This window comes from Vicugna pacos, chromosome 34 (assembly GCF_048564905.1).
Source record: "Vicugna pacos chromosome 34, VicPac4, whole genome shotgun sequence".
In the NCBI taxonomy this organism is placed as follows: Eukaryota; Metazoa; Chordata; class Mammalia; order Artiodactyla; family Camelidae; genus Vicugna; species Vicugna pacos.
This window is the reverse complement of record NC_133020.1, coordinates 7791024-7814828: the sequence shown is the minus strand read 5'-3', so window position 1 is coordinate 7814828 and position 23805 is coordinate 7791024. Positions and strand designations below refer to the sequence as shown.

Sequence of the window (23805 nt, the reverse complement as noted above, 5' to 3'; positions counted from 1 at the left end):
GCAGCAGGAATTTTAAAAAGTACTACTGCTATTATGTATCTGGAATCATTTATAGTTTCCAAGATATAAATATCAACTAATTTCAAAGGTTTGTGCCTAAGGCACCGTATTAATGCAACCATCTCCACCCAACATACAGACATACATAAATTGAAGCGTATCTACGTTACTATCAATTTTTAGGGTCTAGAATATCCAGAACTAGTTCAACTGAAATTTGCCCCAGTTACTCAGTAAGTACAAATACAGTAACTGTGAAAATGGCCAATATAGAAATTTAATTATTAATTAAAGAAATGAAAAATATATGCATGTGTTCCAAAGTGGACATAGAATATATAAGACTTCAAGACCAGGTCAAGGGTAGTTCTTAATGGCAAAAGAGAAATTCAGAAACAGCTGGGGATAAAAATAGATCTTTCATTGAAGTAAATACTGTCATCTATTTACACCATCCCTCAGTTAACTGCACTAAAAATATTACAACAGTTTTATTTTGTAAATACTTCATGAGATACTTACTTAGTAAAAAGTAGATAATGGAAAATTCGGACTTTTAAAAAGTTCAAACATGTGTAAGCTATTCAAATTGACTTTCAACTAGTTAGGGTAATTTATTTTGCTCTTTCCTAGGTTTTAACCATTTGAACAGCTTTTCCCTAAGCCTTTCCAAAATTAATTTGCTTCTTATTTCAAGCCAAGTATGGAAAATTCTAGCTCAAAACTAAAATTTTTCAAGAAGTTGAAAAATAAACTGAGGTATATAGTATCTGTTGATACAAATGATATAGATAATATGAAACAACCCAATAACCCCTTGGAAAGCATGTTACTTACATTAGTAGTAAAGTAATGAATATTTAGATAACGATAATCTCTAGTGACACTGAAGAGTCTCTCTCCGTTTTTTTTTTTGTTGTTGTTGTTTTGTTTTGTTATACACGGAATAAGAAAAACAACATTTTCCAGTAAGGTTATTTAGGCTGAGGAAGATAGTCAAAAGCAAGTATGTTCTTATCCAGGGTCAACTTCACAAATCTTTTCATCCACTGAACCAATGTAAGGATCTGGAAAATGTTGTGGCAGTATAAAAACTAAAATGTATCCACATCTACAATCCCTGCCTAGGAAGAGTTCCTAATAAAGCAAGGGAGATAAACAGATCCAGTGATACAATGAGCAAAGCAGACCAGTGGAGAAGGTAGTCCAGAAACCTCCAGAAAAGACCTTTACCTGGAAAGAGCATCGAGGAAAGTTATTATTATTATTATTATTGAAATATAGTCAGTTTACAATGTTGTGTTAATGTCTGGCAGTGATTCAGTTATACATATATATTCCTTTTCACAATCCTTTTTAGTATAGGCTATTATGAGGTATTGAATATAGTTCCCTGTGCTATACAGTGAGGACCTTGTTATCTGTTTTATATATAGCAGTAAGTATCTGCAAAGTATCTCTTAAAAATGGTACTTCTCCACCAAATTATCTTTATGTAGGGACCTTCCATGTCTTGTGACTGTTGAAGAGTCACACAGGAAGCCTCCACCACTTAGTGCAACAAGGATGCTCTTATTAATCATCTTCTCAGACTGGTACTTAAAACACCTTGCTCTCAGCATTCTAACTTCCCAGTGGAGGGAGTTCTGTAGGAGTCTAAGACAAAATGAAGTTTAAAAGGACACCACAAATGGGACTTTTGAAGGAAGTTGCTTTCTTTTCTCTCATAGGCCAACAGATGAACCGGTGGGTTCCTTCTGCTTGGAAGGAGCCCCTCGCCACTCACAGGACAGTGCTAACAGTGACCATTGTCCTTTATTGGCCCCTACTTCCAGGGATATTTTAATGTTCCCAGTGTATCTGACGCAGAAAGGGAACGTTAAACTATACAGCTAAAGAAGCAGGTAGAACACACATCTTGCAAAGCCCTGTGCATTACTTTGAAGGCAATGTTAAGCCTTTACCAAAAGGTTTTAAGCAGGAAAGTGACAGTCTGATTTGTGTTTCAGATAGATCAATTTTGTGGCAAGGGAGAGAATCGACTGGAAGAGGGAGAGACTGGAGACAAACAGACACGTTAAAAATTACTGCAGTAAATCAGGTGGGAAATGATAATGGCCTAAACTAATCACAAGGGAAACAGAGAGAGGAACATATGGGGAAGACAGATTTGACGGCCAATGTGATGGGAGAAAAAGAGATACTGGGAAAAAAAGGAAAAAATCATAGTTGGGCTTATATTTTATTTTCATATGTGGTTTAGAGAAAAAAATCATTTTTTACCCAAACAGTTCCAATATCAATTGTTCCAATATCATTTTTTAATAATTCATTTATGCTCCCACTGATGTGAAATGTGGACCACTAATGCCTGTTGACTGTTGGCACTCTGCTAAAATATTTTGCATATGTATACATATAAATACACATATACAGATTCACACAGATATAAAAATATTTACTGGTCTGTGTTTAAAATCTCATTTAATCTTGGTAACAATTCAGTAGGGTCGATTACTATTCTCACTCACAAATTTAAAAAAAATATTCAGGATCCCACAAATAGTAAATACTACAGTCCTTACTATTGTAGTAAGGAGAGTCTTAAGCCTTAGAAAACATCACAGACTATTTTTAGAGCATAATATAAATATATACTTAAATTTTCAAAACAGATAAATTCATTTAATGTTCATTCAGTTAACATGTGTCAAACACTACATGCAGGACACAAAACAATAAAAGGTGCAGTCCTTGCCTTCATGACGCTTTCAGTTACAAAAATAAGAATATGGAAAGTGAAATAATATGGAAACAGGATAAATATGGAAAGTGAAATGAGTCAAAGCCACACAATTAAAATCACATGAATAAGAAAGGGAGTAATTACCAAAGAAAGGAGGAATTTATTCGAGCTGAAGTCATTGGCAAAAGAATCAGAGGAGGGCTGGGCTTGAGTTAGGCCTTGAATAAAACGTAGCTAGAAACGAGGAAAGAAGTCTAAAACTGCAGAGCCTAGTGCACAGTAGATGTTCGATTAACACCTGCTTAATGAATAGATAGTTGAGCCTAAAAGTAAAGATGGGACAAACAGGTGAGCAGAAAGTCTTTGTGAACAAGCCTGCATTTGGACCCATTTCATACAGCAGCAAGAAATACTCAGAAGGTCGGTTAGAGCACACTGGGTAACTCAGATGCCAAGGTAAGAATCTGTTCACAGCACGTCCCTAAACATACATACACCTACCTCCGATCCTAAAAAAACAACCAACTGTCTAGATTCCAAAATCTCTCTAAAACACTTTTTTTAGTGTTTAATAAGGAGCAATTGATTTTCTTTCCATCTTATTCTCATCCGAATTGATAGAAACTAGTCTTTAATGATAATCCTAAAGCCTCCTGCACTTTAGTTCCTCAGTTCATAAGCCTTCCTGGAAACACTCTGCACACTTACTAATGACCTCTGCATTGCCACACTTCAATGAGTATCATTTTGCAACAGCTGGTCCTGTTAAGGACCCCCTCTTCTACATCTAACTACATCTACACCCCGAGTTGTCTTACAACATGCTCTTCCGGTTCTCCGCACACCTGGTTGTTATTGCTGCAATGGGCTGTTCCTCCTGTCTTCACTCTCTCCCTAAGTACTGGTGCTCCTCCGGGTCTAATCCTTGGTGCTTGGCTTTTCTCATTCGATCCCCTTCATCTGAATGATCTTATCCAGTGTCTTGTTCCACGACCATATACAAACTAACATATTCTAAATCAGCGCCTCCAGCCTAGACCTCTCACATTGTTTTTGGACAATCCCACTCCACCTGCCCGAGCTGTGTCATAGGAAGTTCAGTCTTCACAGGTGCAAAGTTTAATTCATCATCTTTCTTGCAAAACCTGCTTCTACTCCTGGTATTTCTATCTTTTTTGGGTGATACCCAGTCACCTAGGCTGTACATCTAAAGGATCCTTGATTTCTCCCCCTCTTTCATCCTCCATGGCCAATCCATCACAAGCTCTGCTTTTTTAACTCTCAGGTTTTCATTTCTTACCACTGGAAGAACCTACCAATTAGTCTCCAAGGCTCCAGTCCTGTGCTAAAGAAACAACTTCTCCACTCAGTCTCCAGTGGCACTCATTACAGGTACACAATAAATACTCACTGTTGTATTTAAAGTATAATAAATCTTTATTGATTGTATACTATGTGTTAAGGACTGAAAAGTTCAAAAGTGAGCAAGGGAAGTATGTCTTGACAGGGATGAATCGATACATGGATGAATGGATAGATAAACGCCAGTGTGACCTCAATCCCGAGTTTCAGCCCTTAAATGGTTTTTCAGTTCCTCCAGCATATAAGGTCTATAAATATTTCCTTGAATTGGTACCCACTTATGTCTTCAAACTATTCACCTGTCATTTCTTGTCTTAAAGTATACTCTCAACACCGAACTGTTTATAGGTCCATGTATACCTTATTCCGTCTCCTGTTTTCCAGCTGTCATCAAGGCCATTTTTTTCTGCCAGGAATGTCGTTTCTGTATCTTTCCACCCCAACAACTTCTTCAGTTGTTCAGCTGCACTTCATCCTTTAGGATCTGACTTCGGGAATCCCCACTACAAGAAGCCTTCCCTGATCCCTCCTGTCAGTCTTGAACTGAATTCATTCCCTTTCCATTCACTTCTGTTAAAATGCTGTGCGTGTCTCTATTATACCTGCTTACAGCACTTTCTCCCCAGCTAGACTGTGAGCATCCTAAAGGCAGGACTGTATTTTATCATCTTTAAATTCCCAGTTCCCAGCATAGTGCCTTGCCCACTTAAGACTGTTAAATATTTATTAACTGAATAAATAAAACAATATTTTATTTAAATAAGAAATTAACAAATTTCAAACAGAGGAGAACAATTTTCCCAAATCAAAGCTTAGGGTTTAGCAGAAGAAATAGGTTGTAAGCAAATAATTATACAAATTAGGAACAAATTAGTTTTTTGCACATGGTTTAATGCAAACAATAATGGTGTTTAAGATCAGCTGCCAATGATACCAAAGAAGGATAGAAAATGAAGGGGAGAGAGAAGCTTAGACTTTAATAGACTTTCAGGATATGAGGAAATGAGGACCTGAAGGAGATGGTGAAAGAAGCTTTTGTAACATATTTTTACACATCAATTTTTAATATCTCATAGTTTAATCTCATAAACTTTGATTTTAAAAGCAACTTATATCCCCTTGGGTATGAAAAATAATATGAATTTCCCAAACCTTACAATAATTTGTTCACTAACAAGAATCCACTATTATTATGCCATTAAAGCACCTGAGCACAGTCAAGGTGCTTACTAGGAAAGACGCTTTATATATAAGCAAATGATAAAAACAAAATCCTTCCTCACAGCGACTGTTTCAAATCACCTTAGACTTTCTGAAACCAAAGCAAGTTGAACTTTGCCTTCAAATAGCAGTAAGTTCAGCTACATTTCATCCCTCATTTTAAGTAGTTAAATTTAAAACAATTTTCCTAAATCATCTTGTGGAACAAAAGAAGTTCGAAACAACTGATGTCGGTTTTTTGCCCAACAAAGGTGAAGGGTTTCTAACTGCAGAAAAGTCTGTAAAGCCTTTCTAGATTTGCTAGAATAGCATGATGTGACTTTAATATTGCAAACTTTTTATGAGAAACGCTAATATTTTGTAGTAACTCTCATAAAATAATGAAATAAATATTTCATAAGAATTTTGAGAAAGTAAAATTAATAAATTATCTCTTGTTTGACTATGCAGCTATTTTTTCATTTTTCTATTTTTTTATACAGCTCTTGTAAAAGAAGCTATTTTGAGGTGATTTTTAGTTCTTAACTGCTTTGTTACAGGCTAAATTTTTTCAGTAAGAGATTTTTTAAAAATAAAAAACTTTTTTTGCCTTCTTAATGTAGCATTGCAACTGAAAACTTTATCCTACTTAATTTAATAGTTACCTAATTGGCTAGTTTCAAAATAGATTACCTTATAAATGCTTTAAGAAACACCTTTCAAAATGGGAAGAAATTTCTGCTTATAAAAAATACAGCATTTTTTTTCTTCACTTCTTTGCCCATAAAACTAATGAATCCTAGTACCAATGAAAATTCTTGGGTTGATTATCTTAAGAAATCTGAGTATCCCTGAAAAGGTGACAAGAATCAAACAAGTCTCCTTTTCCTTCTGCATTCCAGCATTACAACCAAGGCCTCATTTAACTACTGCATAATAACTCATTTTAAGCTGTTCAAAGAGAATCATTAATTAATTAAGAAACTGCTTCTATATGTAGATCTATACTAGAGTACGATGTCTAAATTTCGCCTCTGTGTCTTACGAAGAAATGAAAGGTACAGAAAAGCATCCAAAATGATTAAGGGATCAGAAGTAGGGGTTTGGAAGAGAGGCATTCATTTAAGCTACTTAAGACCAATTCAAATGCTATTTCCCTTTTATTTTCCACTTTTAATATTAAAGTTTTTCATTTCATTTACCAAGCATTTCATTTTTTTTTAAGTATTTTATTTTTTAACAGTCTTACAGCCTCTCCACTTTTCTATCAGGCCTTTTGATAGACAGCCTTCCTCCTAGGGTGCATCCAGAGTCTGTGATCTGTAGACTGAGAACAGGAGGCTTCCTAAACCACTGTAACAAGAAGCCTGCAAAATATACATTTGGGAAGACTCCTGGCCTAGAGCTTTCTACTCGAATGGTACATTTTAAACCTCTGGAAATTAAGAAATGCTATGAAATTTTCCCTCCCCCTAAAACGTGAAAAACAATGAATGCAAATGTCTTTACAGGTCAGAAATATAGTGACCTAAAATAGGTAACTCCTGAAATCTTTTTCATTACATCACAGATTCAATTTTCAAAATGGGCAGATACATTTAATAAATAATAATGATGTATTATACAATGATGTAACTTCTTTAGAAATGCACAGACTCATCCCATCTAACTTTTACAACCTCCTTATGAAGTGAGTGGGGCAGACATTACTGGAGCTACCTTAAAGAGTAAAAAGCTAAGGCACAAAGAGGAGGATGATTTGCCCAAGAGCACAGAATAACACAAAATGGGACTGTGACTACCAAGGTCTTCTGACACCTTGTGAGTAACTTTTTTCTGACAGATTTACTAAATTGAAATAATTAATAGTGTCCGATTACAAAGCTCACTGATGCTTATTCATAGCTTAATTCAGATGAGTCCCCTTTAAAGTTTTAAACCCTCCATTAATCAACTCAGAGAGCATCAGAATTTAGAGGTAATCTGGTGAAAAACATTCAAAAGGGAACAAAATAAATGAAAGTAAAATATCACACACTGGGAATGGAATTTTTTCCATGGATAATTCATTTGGGACAACTATGTGCATCCAAAAATGTTTATTGTCATATTGTCTAAAACTGTTAAGTATTACAGACAAACTTAATGTTCTTTAGTGGGGAATGCAAATAAAATATGGTGCATCCAGTTTAATGAAGTGTGTTGCAGGATAATCTAAGTCTAAAAGTGCGGAAGAAAGATGGTCATGATATTCTTATATTTGTAAGTAGAATATCATATATATAATATTTACCATCCCACACATTCTATATTATATAGTACACATCATATACAGTGTATATACATATATAAAATCATAGCTTATATTATAATATACAAGCATGTTCACACCCTGCATATTACATATTTATACTAGATATAAATAGATGTATATACATATTTATGTATGAATATATAATATAGTTATAGCTATAACTAGTTCTAGAGAAATACATTCCCACTTGTTAACAGTAATTACTGCCGGGGATGGGATGACAGGGGTGCACGAGTGCAGGCAGCTAACTTTCAGTTTCCATTCCATATACTTCCTCGCTGAGGTCTGTACAGTCAGCAAGTGCTATCTTTTAATATATTTGAAAAAAAATGTGAAGCGTTGTTTTCAGCTGGCTATATAAACAAGTTTAAGAAAGGTTTAAATATATTCTTCAAAAATAGGACCAAAATAAATTATTAGGGAAACAGTTTAAAAGAGTAAGTTTTAAAAGTAGTTGTAGTTCCCTGGGCTTGGGCCTCTTCCACTGGCGGGGGTGGGGATGTGGGAGCTGGAGACGATGTGTAGAGCTTGGGATGGAGCCGTAGCCTGCGGATGGAATCAGGAAGAGAACAAGCCATGGGCCTGATATCACGGGGCCACCGCATGAGCAATGCTTGGACTATTACGTGAGTGAGAAATATTCTATTTTTCCATGTTTAAGCTGGTATTATTTTGGCTTGTTATAGCATAGTTAAGTTTAACACAGTATCTGAGTCACGCGATATTCCCAGAGCATGACTTGTTCGATCCTCACGGAAGACTGACATCTATTGTAGCATTAGAAGCAAGACACTACCTTAGCCTATTTTATTAAATGCTTTTTCTGCTTCCATACTCTTCTATTGACCTTATGATTGAAGTCTGCCTTCTAGTGGAGCTTTCTACAGCAAAAGAGCACGCTTATTGGACGAGAGAGTTGTCCAGTATCGTTAACAGTTACATCTATTCAAATAAAATAAGATATTGCTCCTCTGGGCTTACACTTCAGTTTGATGACCTTAGTGAGTATGAATTTAATACTAAGATGAGATTCCGTGTTTGCTGTGGCAACAAAAATACAAACCTAGAATTCTGAGGGTTAGGCAAACTCATACAGTATGCCACACTTTGAGGCCTCTTGGCTGAAAGCACAGAGTGTAAGTAGCCAAACACTCTTTCCATCTGAAACATCTACATTATCAAGAAAGAGAACTCTGTCAAAAAGAAAATACTGAGCTCAGTGGGTTTATATTTAAGTTGAATGGCATTCTTAATATTCTTAATGTTAAAAAGCAAGCAAGATGGATTAAAAGATTATAGTTTTAGTCTAATAAAATCTGAGGACTTTATCAAAGAAAAGGCTTTCGCTTTTTTCGTGGGGTTGTACATGTGTTTTGGTGGTGGTACTGTGTATATGTGCGGGGGGACGATCAAACACTGGTTACTCACATAGCACAGTTATCACCTCACAGAGTTACAGCGCTTCGATTTAATTGTGTCTCTATGTTTTATAAACAATAAGTCACAAAATAAGCTATCATTTTTATACTAAGTCTACAATACAGACATATATAGTTCCTTTTCTCAGTGATGAATACTGAAAAATATAAACTCCATTTTTAGCAAAAAAAAAAAACCACATTTTATTGACCTTCAAACATCTCTCCCCTGAGAACTGGAGTGTGGCTGTCACCATATAATTGTGGAATGTTATCTACTTTCTTGTACTCAATTCTCTTTACTTTTTTATCATTTTATATGTTCATGCCACTGATCTAAGATGTGACTTGAAATGATTGGCTGTTTAGGTACCAAAGTTCTTCTTCACAAAAATAAATATTTACAAAGCTCTGAACTAAGTCAGGTTCACCCAAAGTCACTGGTTTCTAAGATATGGGGAGGGGAGGGCAGGTAAGGGGAAGAGCTGGTCATAATAATTCTAACACACAACACAGAAGCCTGCAGATATGATTACATCTTCTCTCTGTTTATTTACAAAGAACCTACAGTATGTGATCCTGACAACACATGTTTCCCATTTTGTCAGTTCCATAAAAGCAAACCACGTCAATGGTTTTTAGCTTGTGATTTGGTGATTGTTTCAGCACTGATTGTTTCAATGACCTGTCTGTCAGCTAACACAGTTAAGTCAGAAATTAGCATGCAGTCTGTGAAAATGCCGGACACATGGACCCGCTGCACCGAAGAGTATAATGGAACGCACGTGATGCCCCCATTAAACAATGAAACATGTGACATTAACTGAAAACAGGAACACATCAGCAAATGTGCCTGAGGAAGTTTATGGTATTTAACTCCTAAACATTAATTTTATCGTAGTATATGAGGAACTAATTAACTGAGAGTTTCCTTTTTTTATTGGAAGCGGAAACACTGTTCAGAAAACTGATGAAGAGTAAATACAGAATATTTTAAGTTTATTAAGCTTGGCTCATCAACTTCTATTTATTTAAGCTAATCTCATAAGGCAATTAAATATTTCAATCAGTAACTTTATATGGCTATTTTATTTAGCACATTTCTGAAAAATTAATCAATGTGTCAAAATGCAGAATGAGTATATGAATATATTTCTGGTTTCATACAGCCAAAACAATGACTAAATACATTTTCAGAAAATCCACATGATCTTTTCCAACATAAGCTCTGATAAATAGACAAGTGGAAAATGACAATAAAAAAAGTTTAAAACTTGGTGATTAGAAATAAAATAGTTGAGGTTAAGACTGCAACTACATGAGACAAATGTTTCCATCGGCACTATAATACTTTTCTCTCAACAATTATACTTTTCCTAGTCAGAGGAAGCCTCATTTAGGTGTGGCAGAATGAACTTGAGTCTACATAGGATGTGAAACATAATTCATGCTGGGTGTGGTTCTAAAATCTTTTTTTAGGGGGGGAGTGGACACAGGATTCGTGTTTTGCTGGTATTATACTCAGTATTTATCATTTATAAATAAACCTAGTAAGACAGACACACTGCTAGGCACTGTTCCATGTATAATCCTATTTAATCTCTGTAGCAAGTCAGTAAAATGGGTGTCATTAATCCATCTTGCAGGTCAGGAAACTGAAGCTCAGAAAAGTGCACGAGGACGATTAAACAAAGCACTCTGAGGTGAAGGGCTCCCCAGTCTGTGTTCTCTCATTCTAAGCACCTCTCAATTTGTAATTGCCTCTTTGAGATCGAATTAAATCAGAACAAACAAAACAACGGAATGTTTGAAATCATACAGACAAAATAGCCCATTGGTACAGATAAATGAATCAATTGCTTATTTGTATAACATTACACATATCTCTGTAAGTGCGAGATAAATCTTGTTATAACATTCTGCCCTGTGGTTGTAATGTGATAGGTCAGCGACAGTAACTTCCAAGTAAAAAAGGTCATAACATTTAAAAAATGAATATATAATAGACTAGGCCACAAGTTCCTAAACTTCTTGGAATCAGACACCATCAGTGGCTCAATAATTCTTTCATGGCACCCTTAGGACAAAAGAAATGCCCAACTGCTTCATTTTATTAAGTAGTGAGTCCCAAACAACTAAGGCAGTTTTATGCAGTGTCTGACAGATGCCTCTCTATTTTCCTTGAAATTTTAAAACATTGTGTGTGCCCCTGTGAATCAGCTACCCCATCGTGGTACCTTAGCACACAAGTTTGGGACCAAGAGCCCAATGGTTTGGGAACTGCAGCCCACCTCTGGGGAGAGAGAGACCACACCGGCAGGTGCGTGATACGTTCAACTTGACACTGGGCCAAACTATCAACCCACCTCTTCCACAACTGTTTGCTTTCTACTGTACATAGAAAATGAATTATTTTATTAGATTTTGCCTTCCTGTAGATTTTTTTAAATTTCCACGTAAAATATCTGTCAAAAATTTCTGAAGCATCGATTAGAACATGGGTCTAGAAATTTTACACCCTAACAGTGAGGAGAGGGGCAGAGGACTTCAGTCATTAGTAAAAAGAGAAGCACCTACTCCTTTCATTTCTGCCTATAAAAGATGTGCTCTGAAGGAACAGCACTTAACCGGACTGCAGGAGGGCGTGTGAGGAAGCTGTGTATGTTGTGGGAAGAGAACTGAAAGTTGAGGTCAGAGAAACTGGTATTGACCAAACTTATGACCTTCAACCACCTTATTGCAAACTTCTCTCTCAAGTCTAAAAATGTTGGGCTAAAACCAACATACATATTCAAGATTCTTTTTAATTTTGGTAGATTTTTTTCTATGATGAGCAAATAATCTAGAATTGTTCTGCAGGCATCAATGCTGTGTACATGTTATTTCAAAAAATATCTACCTGATACAAGCTTTGCAGTTCACAGGTTCAAGTCTTTGGTTAAGAGCCTAGGATTCCACTCAGCCTTTCTAGCAGAAGCAAATGGACTGTGTCCTCGGATTCTTCAACCATCCAAAATGTACTTGAACCAGTTCATTTGTACATACATTTATTTTATAATTTCAGAATTGGAACCTTATTTAGTTTTTCAAATTTAATTCAAGGACTTTAATGACTTTTTTTCTGATTAAAATGAACTAGTATCCACAAATGTAATTTAAACTTGAGATTTTTAATTATGCAATATAAAATCTGGGGTATGTTTACATATAGCAACTGAATTGACAGTTTTCATAGAACTGACAAGTTAAAAATACAGATTATTGGATTATTTTTTTCCCTAAGGGGAATAGCCTCTGAATTGAGTTGATTGATCAAACCAGTGTATTTACATAATTGCTTTCAAGTTACTCTTATACATTAAACCCATTCAATTTAATAACACACTGCTATTTTTACCTCCTTAGAAGTTTGGAAGTATTTTTAGATTTTAAGAAGCAGGTAGGAAAAGCAGTAACTAGATACAAATCCATGAAGAAGAGTGCTTCATGCTTGATTTCACTAACAGCAAATGCCAAAACACAATTGAGATACTGATAATAATGTATCAATGCTTGTAAACTGAGCTACATATTCACAGATAAGAGTGGACTACAACATTCTCAAAGCTTCTCTTCTGTGTAGCCAGTTTGCTCTGAAGTCTGACTAAGCTATTCATTTGCTCTTATATTGTTTAATGACAGGCTTTCTAGCTGTTGAGAGAAATTCCAGCAACTATATTCTGTAGATGTCCATTTCACACCATACATCTATCATTTTATTTCTTAAAGGGAAAATACCTTTATGTCCACATAAAAGCGTCTTTATTTTGGAAAACAGGAGATACTAACTCAACCTATGATGGTTAGTTTGCTCAATGTGTGTTTTTCTTTCTTACCCCATTGAGAACATTTTAACTTCCTTGTGTAGTTTCAGAGATTTTTATTTTACTTATCAAGACACATAGTCTAAACAGAAAAACTTATCATCGATACTTTCTTTGAATGGATTGATGAAAAGCATTTGAGTTTTTGATAACAAAAAATAGTATCTCTTTCATATTTACCGTGAAACTCAAATCAAGATGGGCTGATCAGAGTCTCTTTCATTGATAATTGCGGGATATTACTCAAATTAGAACACGTGTCAAGCAGAGAAGTCACGTGTGCCTGACAATTATGGGGGAGTAAAATAGGAAGTCCCCCTGAAGAGAGAAGATGACAAGATTTCTTTCCCTACTTCCATTCCTTTCCTGCAATACGACCGTGGAGAAAATAGTCCGGACTGTTTATCGCTTCCACCCAGCTCCCCATTCAAACTGACTCAGAGTGAGTGTCAACAGGGAGGCACTTTCTTTTGCTACAGCTGCTTCTTGGTTTGAGTTTGGCCTGACGCTAGTCTCAAGCTTGCCAGCAGCTGCAGAGGCTTTTTTTCTATTTTATTTCCAAGGACATGTAAGTGGTATCATTTATAACTCTGCGCACTGAAGGCATGAATATCAAATGGTTAATACACTAACAACCTGAGGAAGGGAAAAATTTCTCCAAGCCACGTTACATTAACACTGAATAAATTTAGTGTGCCAACTCTGTCAAATGGGAGTGAGGCAGAGGTGTTCTTGACCTTTTCCAGGCCTACAGTTATGCTATTGTTCAAACTGAATGTGGTTTTCTCTTCAGCACAATATTTGCTAATGGGATTTATTTCTATAGTTGCTTAAAAATTTTCCTTTTGGAAAACAGAACTAGTCTATATGAATGTACTGCAGGTGCAGTCTGAGGCAACTGAAGATGATTTTTAAAAGTGTCCTTTTTTTTTCATTTTAGTAACCAAGGCTACCAAAAACACATTGGCAACATGTGTTTAATGTGAATACTAATTCCTTAGGGAAAATGGAAACCAAACAAAAAATCTTTTATAATTAAAAACTCAAAAGTTAGTGTAAAAACAGAGTTTCAAAATCTTAAAGTTTAAATTATTCTTAGATTTTAAATATTTAGAATATACAGTCCTCAATTCTAAAAAGAAGTTGGTGTTTCTGGATGCATCAATCTACAAAGATAGAATTATGTGACAAATAAATTATTACATGAATAAATTAAGGTCCAGAGTGAGAACACCATCTTAAAACCCAGGAAACCAAAGTCAAGAGAAAGATGTGCAAGAACTGTATTAAAAACTGCACAGAGCAGTGAATTTTTATAGTCCTGAGTTCAGTTCACTTTTCACCAGACTCGACGGTTGGAGCCACCTCACTCAAATGACTCTGTATATTTAAAAAATGACATCGCATTTCTTCATTATACAAAGAAAGGTTTAAAGAGTAGGAACACATGTTAAAATATGGAAAGTCAAGACATTATTTGACAGGAAACATCTGATTTCTTGAAATGTTGGATAGAGTTTCTCAAATACGGTAAGTACTGAAGCATAGCAAGATTCTAATGGGACAATTTATTAACATATAAATGAAACAAAATCTACTGGAATTTACAAAGTAATATTCTCTGTAAATATCTAATATGATAGTATTTCACTAACTGTTTTCAATGGTATTCTACTTTGATCAATGAAAATATTTCAATGTACTTGCTTTCTCTGTATTTTTTTCTGGCCATCGTCATGATGTTCTGGAAGATACTTAGCTCAGAAGTCTAGCCCCTCTTTGGAATTTGTTGCTATTTTTATCTAACAGATTGTAGTCAGCATTGTGGTTATTTGAATTTTAGAAAATGAAGTATTGTTTCCAAAATTAGTAAGTACATTATCTTGATTTTAGTAAAAAAGTTATAAAATCATAGGCAGCTAAAGTTAATAAGTAATATAAAGTTATCTTGATGTAACATCATTTAGTACAAAAATGCCCTTGTATTGTTTGTAATGAGTGCTCATTCATTTGTATAGTCATTCATTCAACAAGTAGTTGAATGTTGTACTAAACGTTTAGATGTAACAATAAATAAGACAGAATCAGCACTTGCCCTCATAGAGTTTACAATTAACGTGAAAGAGAAAATACACAAGATCCAAGGTAACGTGGAGACAGGGATCTACCTAGCTCAGGACAGTTCTCCCTGATCTGAGTTGGAAGAGGTTCAGAACACCAAGGAGAGTGAACACATACAATTCAAGTCCAAAGTCAAGAAAGAGCATGGTTTGGTCTAAGAACTTAAAGAAGACTAGTGAGAAACTAGGCTGTAAATACAGAGAGGAGACTGAAAATGGAAGGCCGACTAACGCATATTGGGAAACTTGGATTTGTCAATTAAAGGGCTATGGAAAGCTATTAAAATGCAGATTCTTATCTTACCTATGCAAAAATGAATAGAACCTAAAAATTATACCCCTATTTTAAGAATACACTGGGAATAAAAGTTATGAAACTGAATTATGAAAAGCAAATATTGCCTTCAGAAGCACAGAAATAATCTACACTCTTAAATACCAACATAAATCCCTTTCTACACTTTCTGTGTTTCCTCTTTAAAATAAAAATGCTATACGGGTGATCTCATTTCTTGGTGTGGCAGGAATATTAAATTGCCTAAAGCCATGCCCTCCACCCACTCCCAAATGAAAAATCAATGGTACTTACTACATCCAGCCTTATAGCTGAAGCCTGGAGGAAGGAGGAATCCTTGCTGGGCGGCTGCGGCCAGTGTCCGTTGATCAGGAGGGAATACGGGAATCATTAATGGCGGCAGTTGACCTTGAACCTGCTGAACGTATTAGAGCGAATCAAAGAGAAGAAGTTTTGGTGCTCTATGCTTCCAACCCCCCCTTATTTTATGATAAAAGAAAAAAAATTACTCAGTTCAATATACTGGCATATAAGCTTGCTAGAACACTGGACATGAGGCTATGCTTAGGACTACTTTAGACAGGAAAATCAGAATACTGAATACTATAATTGGAAGGTATTATCAAGTTCACTTTTTAACTTGATGAATAATTTCCCTACGTGATATCCTTGACAGTGATGAAGCATCAATACTTCACACCGCAAATCTTTTCTTGCTGCAATAATGTAACAATGAAAAACTTTGCCCTTAGGTTGAACTACAATCTTCCTCTGTAAATCCCACTTGTTAGAACTAATTCTAGTTTCTAAAACAAAACTAACCACATGGGTATAATTTTATACATGGATAGTTCTTCATCATTTGAAGATGATTCCCACGTTCACGCATAATACTGAAAATTTTAAATTCTTGAATAAAAGAGCTGGAAGGTAGCTTAGACAGTAATTCAGCCTTTCCCCTTTCTTTATAAGAGAGGTGACTGGGCCAGAGAACTGACTTGCCCATGGCCATGGAATGGGGTAGTCAAAACTGTCTGGAATCTAGTCCCTTGGATCCTGCTCTGAGCTATAGTTTTGTCTTCATCTACCCTTTTTCAAGCAATTGAACCATTCCTCAAACCACATGGCCTCCGTTTTGGTTGCCATCTTTGGAATACACTTTAATTTTTTGGAGTGATTCTCAGAATACATAGTTCATATCATTAAATAATCTAATACAGTGGAATCGCTATCTTTGTACTAAACAGCAATTTCTAGAAATATAACCTAATGCTGTCATTTCTGCAGCCATGTCACATTCGTGACTAATGCAGAGGATGTCATTAACTAAAGTACTTAGGATCTTTCCCAAAGATTTAAGCAAGATTTCCCTGGTGGACATGGTTACTGGTTAGTGTCTGCCAATGAACATATGAATGAGAATTTAGGATACTGCTAAAAATCACACATCTGACATGTTATTCTCCTGTATTTCTCCTTCTTCCCATTAATTCAGTTATTTGGAAAACACTGAATGAACATGTATTATGTACAAGAAAATGAGCGAGGCAGTGTAAACACAACAGTGAACAAGAAGATCAGATCCTATGCTCACGGAGCTTACGTTACAGTGGGGGAAATGGTAAAAAGTAAAACAAACACATACACCAAAAGAAAAAAAAATCACTCAGTTGCTAACCTTAACAGCAACTCTGAAATAACCTGCAGACTTGCTTTCCCCTCCTCCCACTGGCATTGCATATTTTAGGGCACTTACGATTCTTATAATTCTCATCATTTCTTACATTAAAGGTCTACTTTCAGTTTCTCCTTCATTTCATCTTTCACAGTAAACCTCTGAGCTATTTCTGAAATTTAGGTTGGTGAGTGTGGGTGTCACAGGGGAAGGGTGAGAGAGAGAGAGAGAGAGAGGAGGAGGAAGGGTGCAGGGAGAGAAAGACACAGTGAGAGACAGACAGGCAGACAGAGAAATAAGCATTATATGAATGAGGGATCTGTTTTCAGCAATGTCTCCAAATTGGAAAGCATTTTTTTCAGTCAAAATAATTTTTAAACTATCAATGCCACCAGAGTAAAACTAAAAGCAAACAGCACAACCAGGGAAACAAAAAGACAATGGTTTAAGATTAAACTTTATGTAGAAACCAATACAAAACAATTGACTAAGTCTCAAAAATTAGAGATTGCATATTGAGCAAACATGTGGGAATGTGTGGCCTGAAACAAGCGGTACATTTGAAGGCAAAATGGCGTGGGTGCTAGTTCTGTGTAAAAATAGGTTACTGACCAGAATAGTTAGCAAACAAATAAACAAATAAAACGAACAACAAACTGGCCACACTGGTTAAGGGTTACCACCAGCTACTCTGCATCCTTCCTATTTCATTGTTTGTAAGTTACTCTGTTTTATATAGTAAGCCCTCTCCTTTCTAAGAAGCCATTTGTTATAAGATGTATGCTATTGTTATAAATTTAATAAGAGTATTTCAGAGGGAAGAAGAAAGGATCTTCAAATGAAATACATACAAGGGTTAGAAAGAGGCATCCAAATTTCAGACACCTTAAAATTTGGGAAATAATTTCTAGACTTGCAGAAATGATAGGTTCTTGTTTTACTGCAGTAGTTCTTAAACTCGAAGGTATATTTTAGAATGAATCACTTAGCAAGATTTGAAAAACTCTCAGTGCCCAGACTGTTTCTCAGACCAATGAAATCTGAATCTACAGGGGTGAGACCCAGCCATCAGCATTTTTTAACGTTCCCCTGATAATTCCAATGTGCATCCACGTTTAAGCAGTGCCGTCTTCAACAATGCTGAGGTCACTCTCAAACCTTTTTGCCTTCTTCATATTTTGCCTTGAGTTACAAAGGACTTTTCAGGTATATAAGTAGTTGAAAGGGAGATTCTGCCTGACTTTTACAAGTCTGGTGCCCACAGGATATTAAATCATATTCCTCATAAATTCCTTCTAAATGGGTCTCGTATCTGAATTTCATATGCCCCTCTTGTGAAAACTTTTGATGGTTTGCTTTCACCTGAAGAATAATGACCAGATCCCTCCACATGGTATTCAGGATTCTTCACAATCTGTCTCTAGCCCATCGTTCTAGGCTTTTCTGCCGCCCTCTTTCGGATATCCTGTGCTCGTCTCAATGCATCATGAAGACTTCCTTGCATACTCGGTATTTTTCCATGCTTGAAAATGCTCTAAAGTGTTTTCTCCTCTGTTTTGAGTAATTTCTCTTTTCCTTTTTTTCTTGGCAAAATTCTACTTATTTTTCAAAGGCTTTTGAGACCCACATAATGTCTCTGCCTGTGAAGCACTTCTTTCTTACGGTGCCAATTTTCAGGGAGAAAGAACTGTTACTTCTTTAACCTCATAAAGCTAATACAATACTTACTGTTTTGAATAACAGTTACTTGTATAACTTGAGTCTCCCTTATGACCTATGAGCTTCTTTAGTAAAGGGGTTGTAATTTAGTTATTATCGTAACTTGAGACTTTAGAGCACCAGCTGAAATTATTTTCTTAACTAATTATTATTGCATTGTTATTTTTTTTTGATGGGGGGAGGTGATTAGGTTATTATTTATTTTTAGAGGAGGTACTGGAGATTGAACCCAGGACCCTGTGCATGCTAAGTATGTGCTCTACCACTGAGCTATACCCTCCCCCCTGAAATTATATATGAATTGGCAATTCATAAATAAAGAAGAATATATTATATAGTCCCAGCTTTGTAATTACGTCTTTGTGCAGCAACTCCAAATGTCCACAAAAGGCCTATGGATGACAAAGTTATTTAATGACCAGAGAGGAATTCAATTTCACCACAGAAGAATGGCAGCACAAAGTACCAGCCGCTCTGTGTTTCTACTCTTAAGATACAGATAAAACGTCATTATGATAAATCCATGATTTCTGAAACTATGCATGCATGAAGAAATAGAAAAGTAATACAGAAATACTGGAAATTTATTACATACTTCTATAATGGACAGACACGCCTGTCTATCGTGTTTTAGTAACATGATGTTTTTTCATTACTGCAGCTTTGCAATATGTTACTACTCTGTCATCACTATTTTCTTTTTCAAATATTTCCTGGCTGTTTTTACATTTATTTTTCCACACTAATTGTAGGATACAGAATTTCTCTTTGAATTTATTAACCTCATGGCTTGACGGCCAATAGCAGATTATTGCTTTCAATTTATTTAAATGTTCTTTTGCTTCACATACTTCTCAGTACTTCTATTTTTAAGGTTTTAAAAATATGTTATTAATACTGTCAAGCTGAAGTCTTCCTGCTATATTGCTTAGCTGGTTGTTGCACATGCATTTCTATCTGCTTGTTGTGACAGTGTTCGCCCAGGTAATGCATTTATAGTCTAATAATTTACAATTATGCTGCAGGTGAAAATGTAGTATTTTAAAGACAAACTGCAATAAATTCTGGGGCTTTTCAAAGTCTGTGTATTTTAAACTCTTATCCTATTATGATTATTGAAATACATTTTGCTTTAGTTTTATCATTTGTTTTAGTGTCTGAATTTTCCAAGATCCACATACGCAGGATACCAGTTTTAAGGCTGAGAAAGAGCCCAGGGATTATCTGGCCCAACACAATCACTGTGCTGATAAAGAAACGAGACTTAACTTGGCCAAATAAGTTGTTCAAGATCCCACATTTAGGTACAAGCAGAGTAACCTAAATGCGGACTCTTGAACAATTACTTGAATTACCTTCTGAAAGCACATCTCCTAACACTTAATCTAGTACTCTTTTCCAACACTTAGGGAAAATCAGGAGAAGGGTGCAGGAGGAACAACAAAGGAGAGGAAGAACTAAGACAAAAAATAAGCCTAATTTCGTAATTCCAACGATGTGTTTTCCTTAGACTATCCGAGGGAAGATTGAAGAGCGCTGTAGTAATATTCAGAAGAAAGTAAACAGTAAAATAGATACAATCCGAAATGTGTGGTTAATTCATGTACGCAACTAAACATCCATTTCAAATACAGTTGATCCTCACTATTTGCAGGTTCTGTTATTTGCCAATTTGCCTACTCACTAAAATTTACTTGCACTAGTGCCTTTGCTGTCATGCACAGACCTGTGCAAAGCAGCGAGAAATTTTTGGAGATTTTGCTGTTTAAAATGCACATAGAATCAATAATAAATATTAATAAGATGTCTAAACAGAAACACACATAAAACAAGCCTATGTATTAGTCAGTTGATGAAAATGGTGTGACCCAAGGCTCTCAGGAACCTAACTCTGCATTTCCTCTAGGAGCATTTGTTCAGTATTTGCTAATTCAGTGTTCATGGCAACTTTATAGAACGTAATGAGCACAAATGATGAGCACTAATGGAATTACTGCTGTATCTTAACTGATTTTCAGTCCCTTGCTGCTGCAATTTAGCCAATGTTTGGGAGAAAAGGACAACTTACATCAAACTAGTATCATGTTTCCTGGATAAGTTCTAAAATGAATTTGTTCTAGGGTAATCCATTCTTATGTATTTGCCAGTTTTGAATATTTCCAAATCCCATTCACTGCTGACTTCATTTATTTTCTTTTACTTAACGGATTAAATGTCCTTAAAGCTCCTAATTAAAGTTTAAGATTTGTGACATTTATAATCAAACTTCAGTAAAGTACTTTTTTCACAAAAGTTTGGTCTTTTTAATAGGGGACATGTTATTATGAGAATAACTCATAATAAATTTAAGAAGCTACTTCCCATATTTTTTAAACTTTAAGATGAAATATTACGTTTGAACACTTCTTACAATTCTACCACAGATACTCCATGTAGTCTCGCCCTCTAAAATCTTATGAATCCAACACAACCACACTTGTAAAAAAAAAAAGACAAGTAAATACTTATCAATTATTCATTATTAAATATTTTATGTTTTATGTAAATATCCTATTGCAAAACCCTTCAGTGGTTCCCTGAAACTAATATATCAAGTAGATACTTAAGATTATTAATTTAGCTTCCACTCCCATGGGTCTGTTTATTAGTTTATTTATTCAATCAACATTTTTACTAAATAGAAATGTAAGCTTTTTTGGTAACTAGGGATACAAAGATGAATTCATGTGCAACACCTGCTCTCCAGGAGCTCTGAGTCTGGTGGGGCAAATGGACAGATAACTGTAATACACTGCCGTTAACTCAACAACAGAGACATGTGCAGGATACTACAGAGGCACAAGCAGAGACTCAGCACAGCCAGAGGTCAAGGCAGGCCTCCTGGAGACAGGCACAGCAGGTACGGGCTCTGAAGGGTAGCTGCTCATTTACTGGCTGTAAGGAGCAAATGGAAATTCTAAATTTGACATGTAGGAAAGAGAGAAATTAGCTGGTGGACCAAAACTGCAGAGGACGCTGCAAGGCAAGGCAGAGGTGTAGGGGTCAGCTTCGACGGGGAATGACATCGCATGCTCTGGGCCCTGAGGAACAGAGCTCTAGACTGGGTGTAATAAGCGGGTACATTTTACAGGAAGGGGAATGAGAAGGTGAGGAAAATCAGGCCTGATGGCAGAAATTTTCTCGATGTTGAAGGCAAGGTCATATCCTGAAAACGAGAGACGTGCGGATTGAGGAAGGGAGTTCAGCAAAGGTGTAGAAGTTTTGGATGGTCATTGCGGGAAATGAAAAAGAAAGTAACCATGGACAATTAAAAAGGATGATGGAAAACGCTAAGGCCTTGGAAGAGACCAAATGAATTATGATGCTGTCAATCTTTCCTTTTCTGTGACTCTTCTGAGTTCCTGACCCACTGTGAGGCTCAGAGAAGATGAGTTCTAGCATTCAAATAGCGGAAAGGAAGGAAATCCGGGGGGCCTCAGTAAGAGGGGCTTATGAGGAAATCAAAGTTGCTTCTGAACCATGGGCTTTAGACTTCACTCCAGGAAGAGAGGCCTGGGAGGCACTACTAGACTGGGAAAAACAGAGGAATCAGAAAACCAGAGGGACTGCATGATACCAGGCAGCAGTTTGCGCGACAGCTCAAAAAACTGGAAGCTACGGTGTAAGACTAGTTTAAACCACATACACAAATGTGAAAATGAAAGGCAGCTATGTGACTGAAGTCAGCACAATCACAAACAAAATGTAAAATCTGAAACTTTTCAAATGTTCCTGAAGAGTTTAGTCTGATGAGTACCATAGAATTCAAGCACACATCATCTCCAGGGATCAGTTCACCTACAACTGAAATTCAGCCGCCTTTGGTGGGAAACACAGCAGCTGTTTAGAAGCACACAGAGATGCTATACAGCAGTTTTTGAGAAAATGGAAAATATAATATCCAAATGAGATGACAAGCGGGGTTTAGGTAGGCAGGATATAATTACCCAAGCTGGAGTAACCAGGAAAACAAAGCTGACTTTCCACCATTAGCAAGAAGAGGTATGGGATCTGCAGTGACCACTAATAGTCTGTGTTTTCTCATTTCATACACCAGAAAGTCAATTTGTAAGTTTATCCTACCCAAAGCAATGGCATTTAGAAAAAGAAAAAACAAAACAAAACAAAACTACACTAACATTTAGAATAGAGGAGTCAATTTATCTTCCAGTTAATCTACTAGGAAGACTAAAGAAAATCTCATTGAGAGATACGGGAACATAAAAACACTGCTAAAATTACAATCTCTGCCTCTCACTCCCCAACAGTCACGCTGGAGTTGTAGCACCTCTAATTTCATTTGATTCAAGACAAAGACAAAGTAGCCATATTCTTTTAGAACAAAAATGAACAGCCATGTGGATTTTTTACATAGTAGTCTTCTTCGGCAAAAAGCCACAGAACTTTTTTTAAAAAATCGTTTCCAAGGATGAAAATGACTTTGCCAAGCAAAGTGGCTTCAAAACAGGCCTCAAAAATACTAATAGAAAGACAGATGGTTCTACTAAGAGCTTGGCTGCCAAAAAAAAAAAAAAAAAAAAAAAAAAAAAAGAAGGAAAAAAAACCACACAAACCTAGGGGAAAAAAAAAAAAAGAGTGATGCTATTGAAGCTGACTGCAAAGTTATCTGATGACTACAAATACTTTTGTCCCAAAGCAAGTGCTAGCTCTGCCTCCCGGGCTGATACAGCCAAAATACTAACTTCCTCACATTCGATCCCCCTACATTCCCACCCCTCCTAAATAAAACCTGTCAGTGACAAGCCCCACCAAACAGCACAAGCATGCACTTGATTGCAACTGCTCTGCAGAAGCGAAATACTGCATCGAGGAACTCCTATTTAGAAACAGACCCACAAGGAAAATGGCTTTTCTTTTCAAAACTGCCTGTCACATTTTCTTTTTCTAATTCCCCTTTTCCTCCTCCCTCCTTGTCACCAAAGGGCCCCTGGGCTCTATGAGTTTACATGATACAAACTCAATTTGTATAAAGAAGGGAAGAAGCAGCACTACAGAGAGGTGGGGACAGTTTGCCAGGATAGAGAAATAATCCA

At 36.1% G+C, this 23805-nt stretch overlaps 1 protein-coding gene across 12 annotated transcripts in view; it reads right to left on the bottom strand.

Moving 5' to 3' along the window:
- SOX5 (SRY-box transcription factor 5) overlaps window positions 1-23805 on the bottom strand; it is a 377294-nt gene that overhangs the window by 102873 nt on the left and 250616 nt on the right. For 6 of the 12 annotated variants that reach the window (XM_072954196.1, XM_072954197.1, XM_072954198.1 and 3 more), the window contains one exon: window positions 15613-15736. In XM_072954196.1, coding sequence (XP_072810297.1) covers window positions 15613-15736 — 124 coding nt within the window. The remainder of the gene's footprint in view (window positions 1-15612; window positions 15737-23805) is intronic. The other 6 variants (XM_006199937.3, XM_006199939.4, XM_072954200.1 and 3 more) reach the window with 1 other exon arrangement.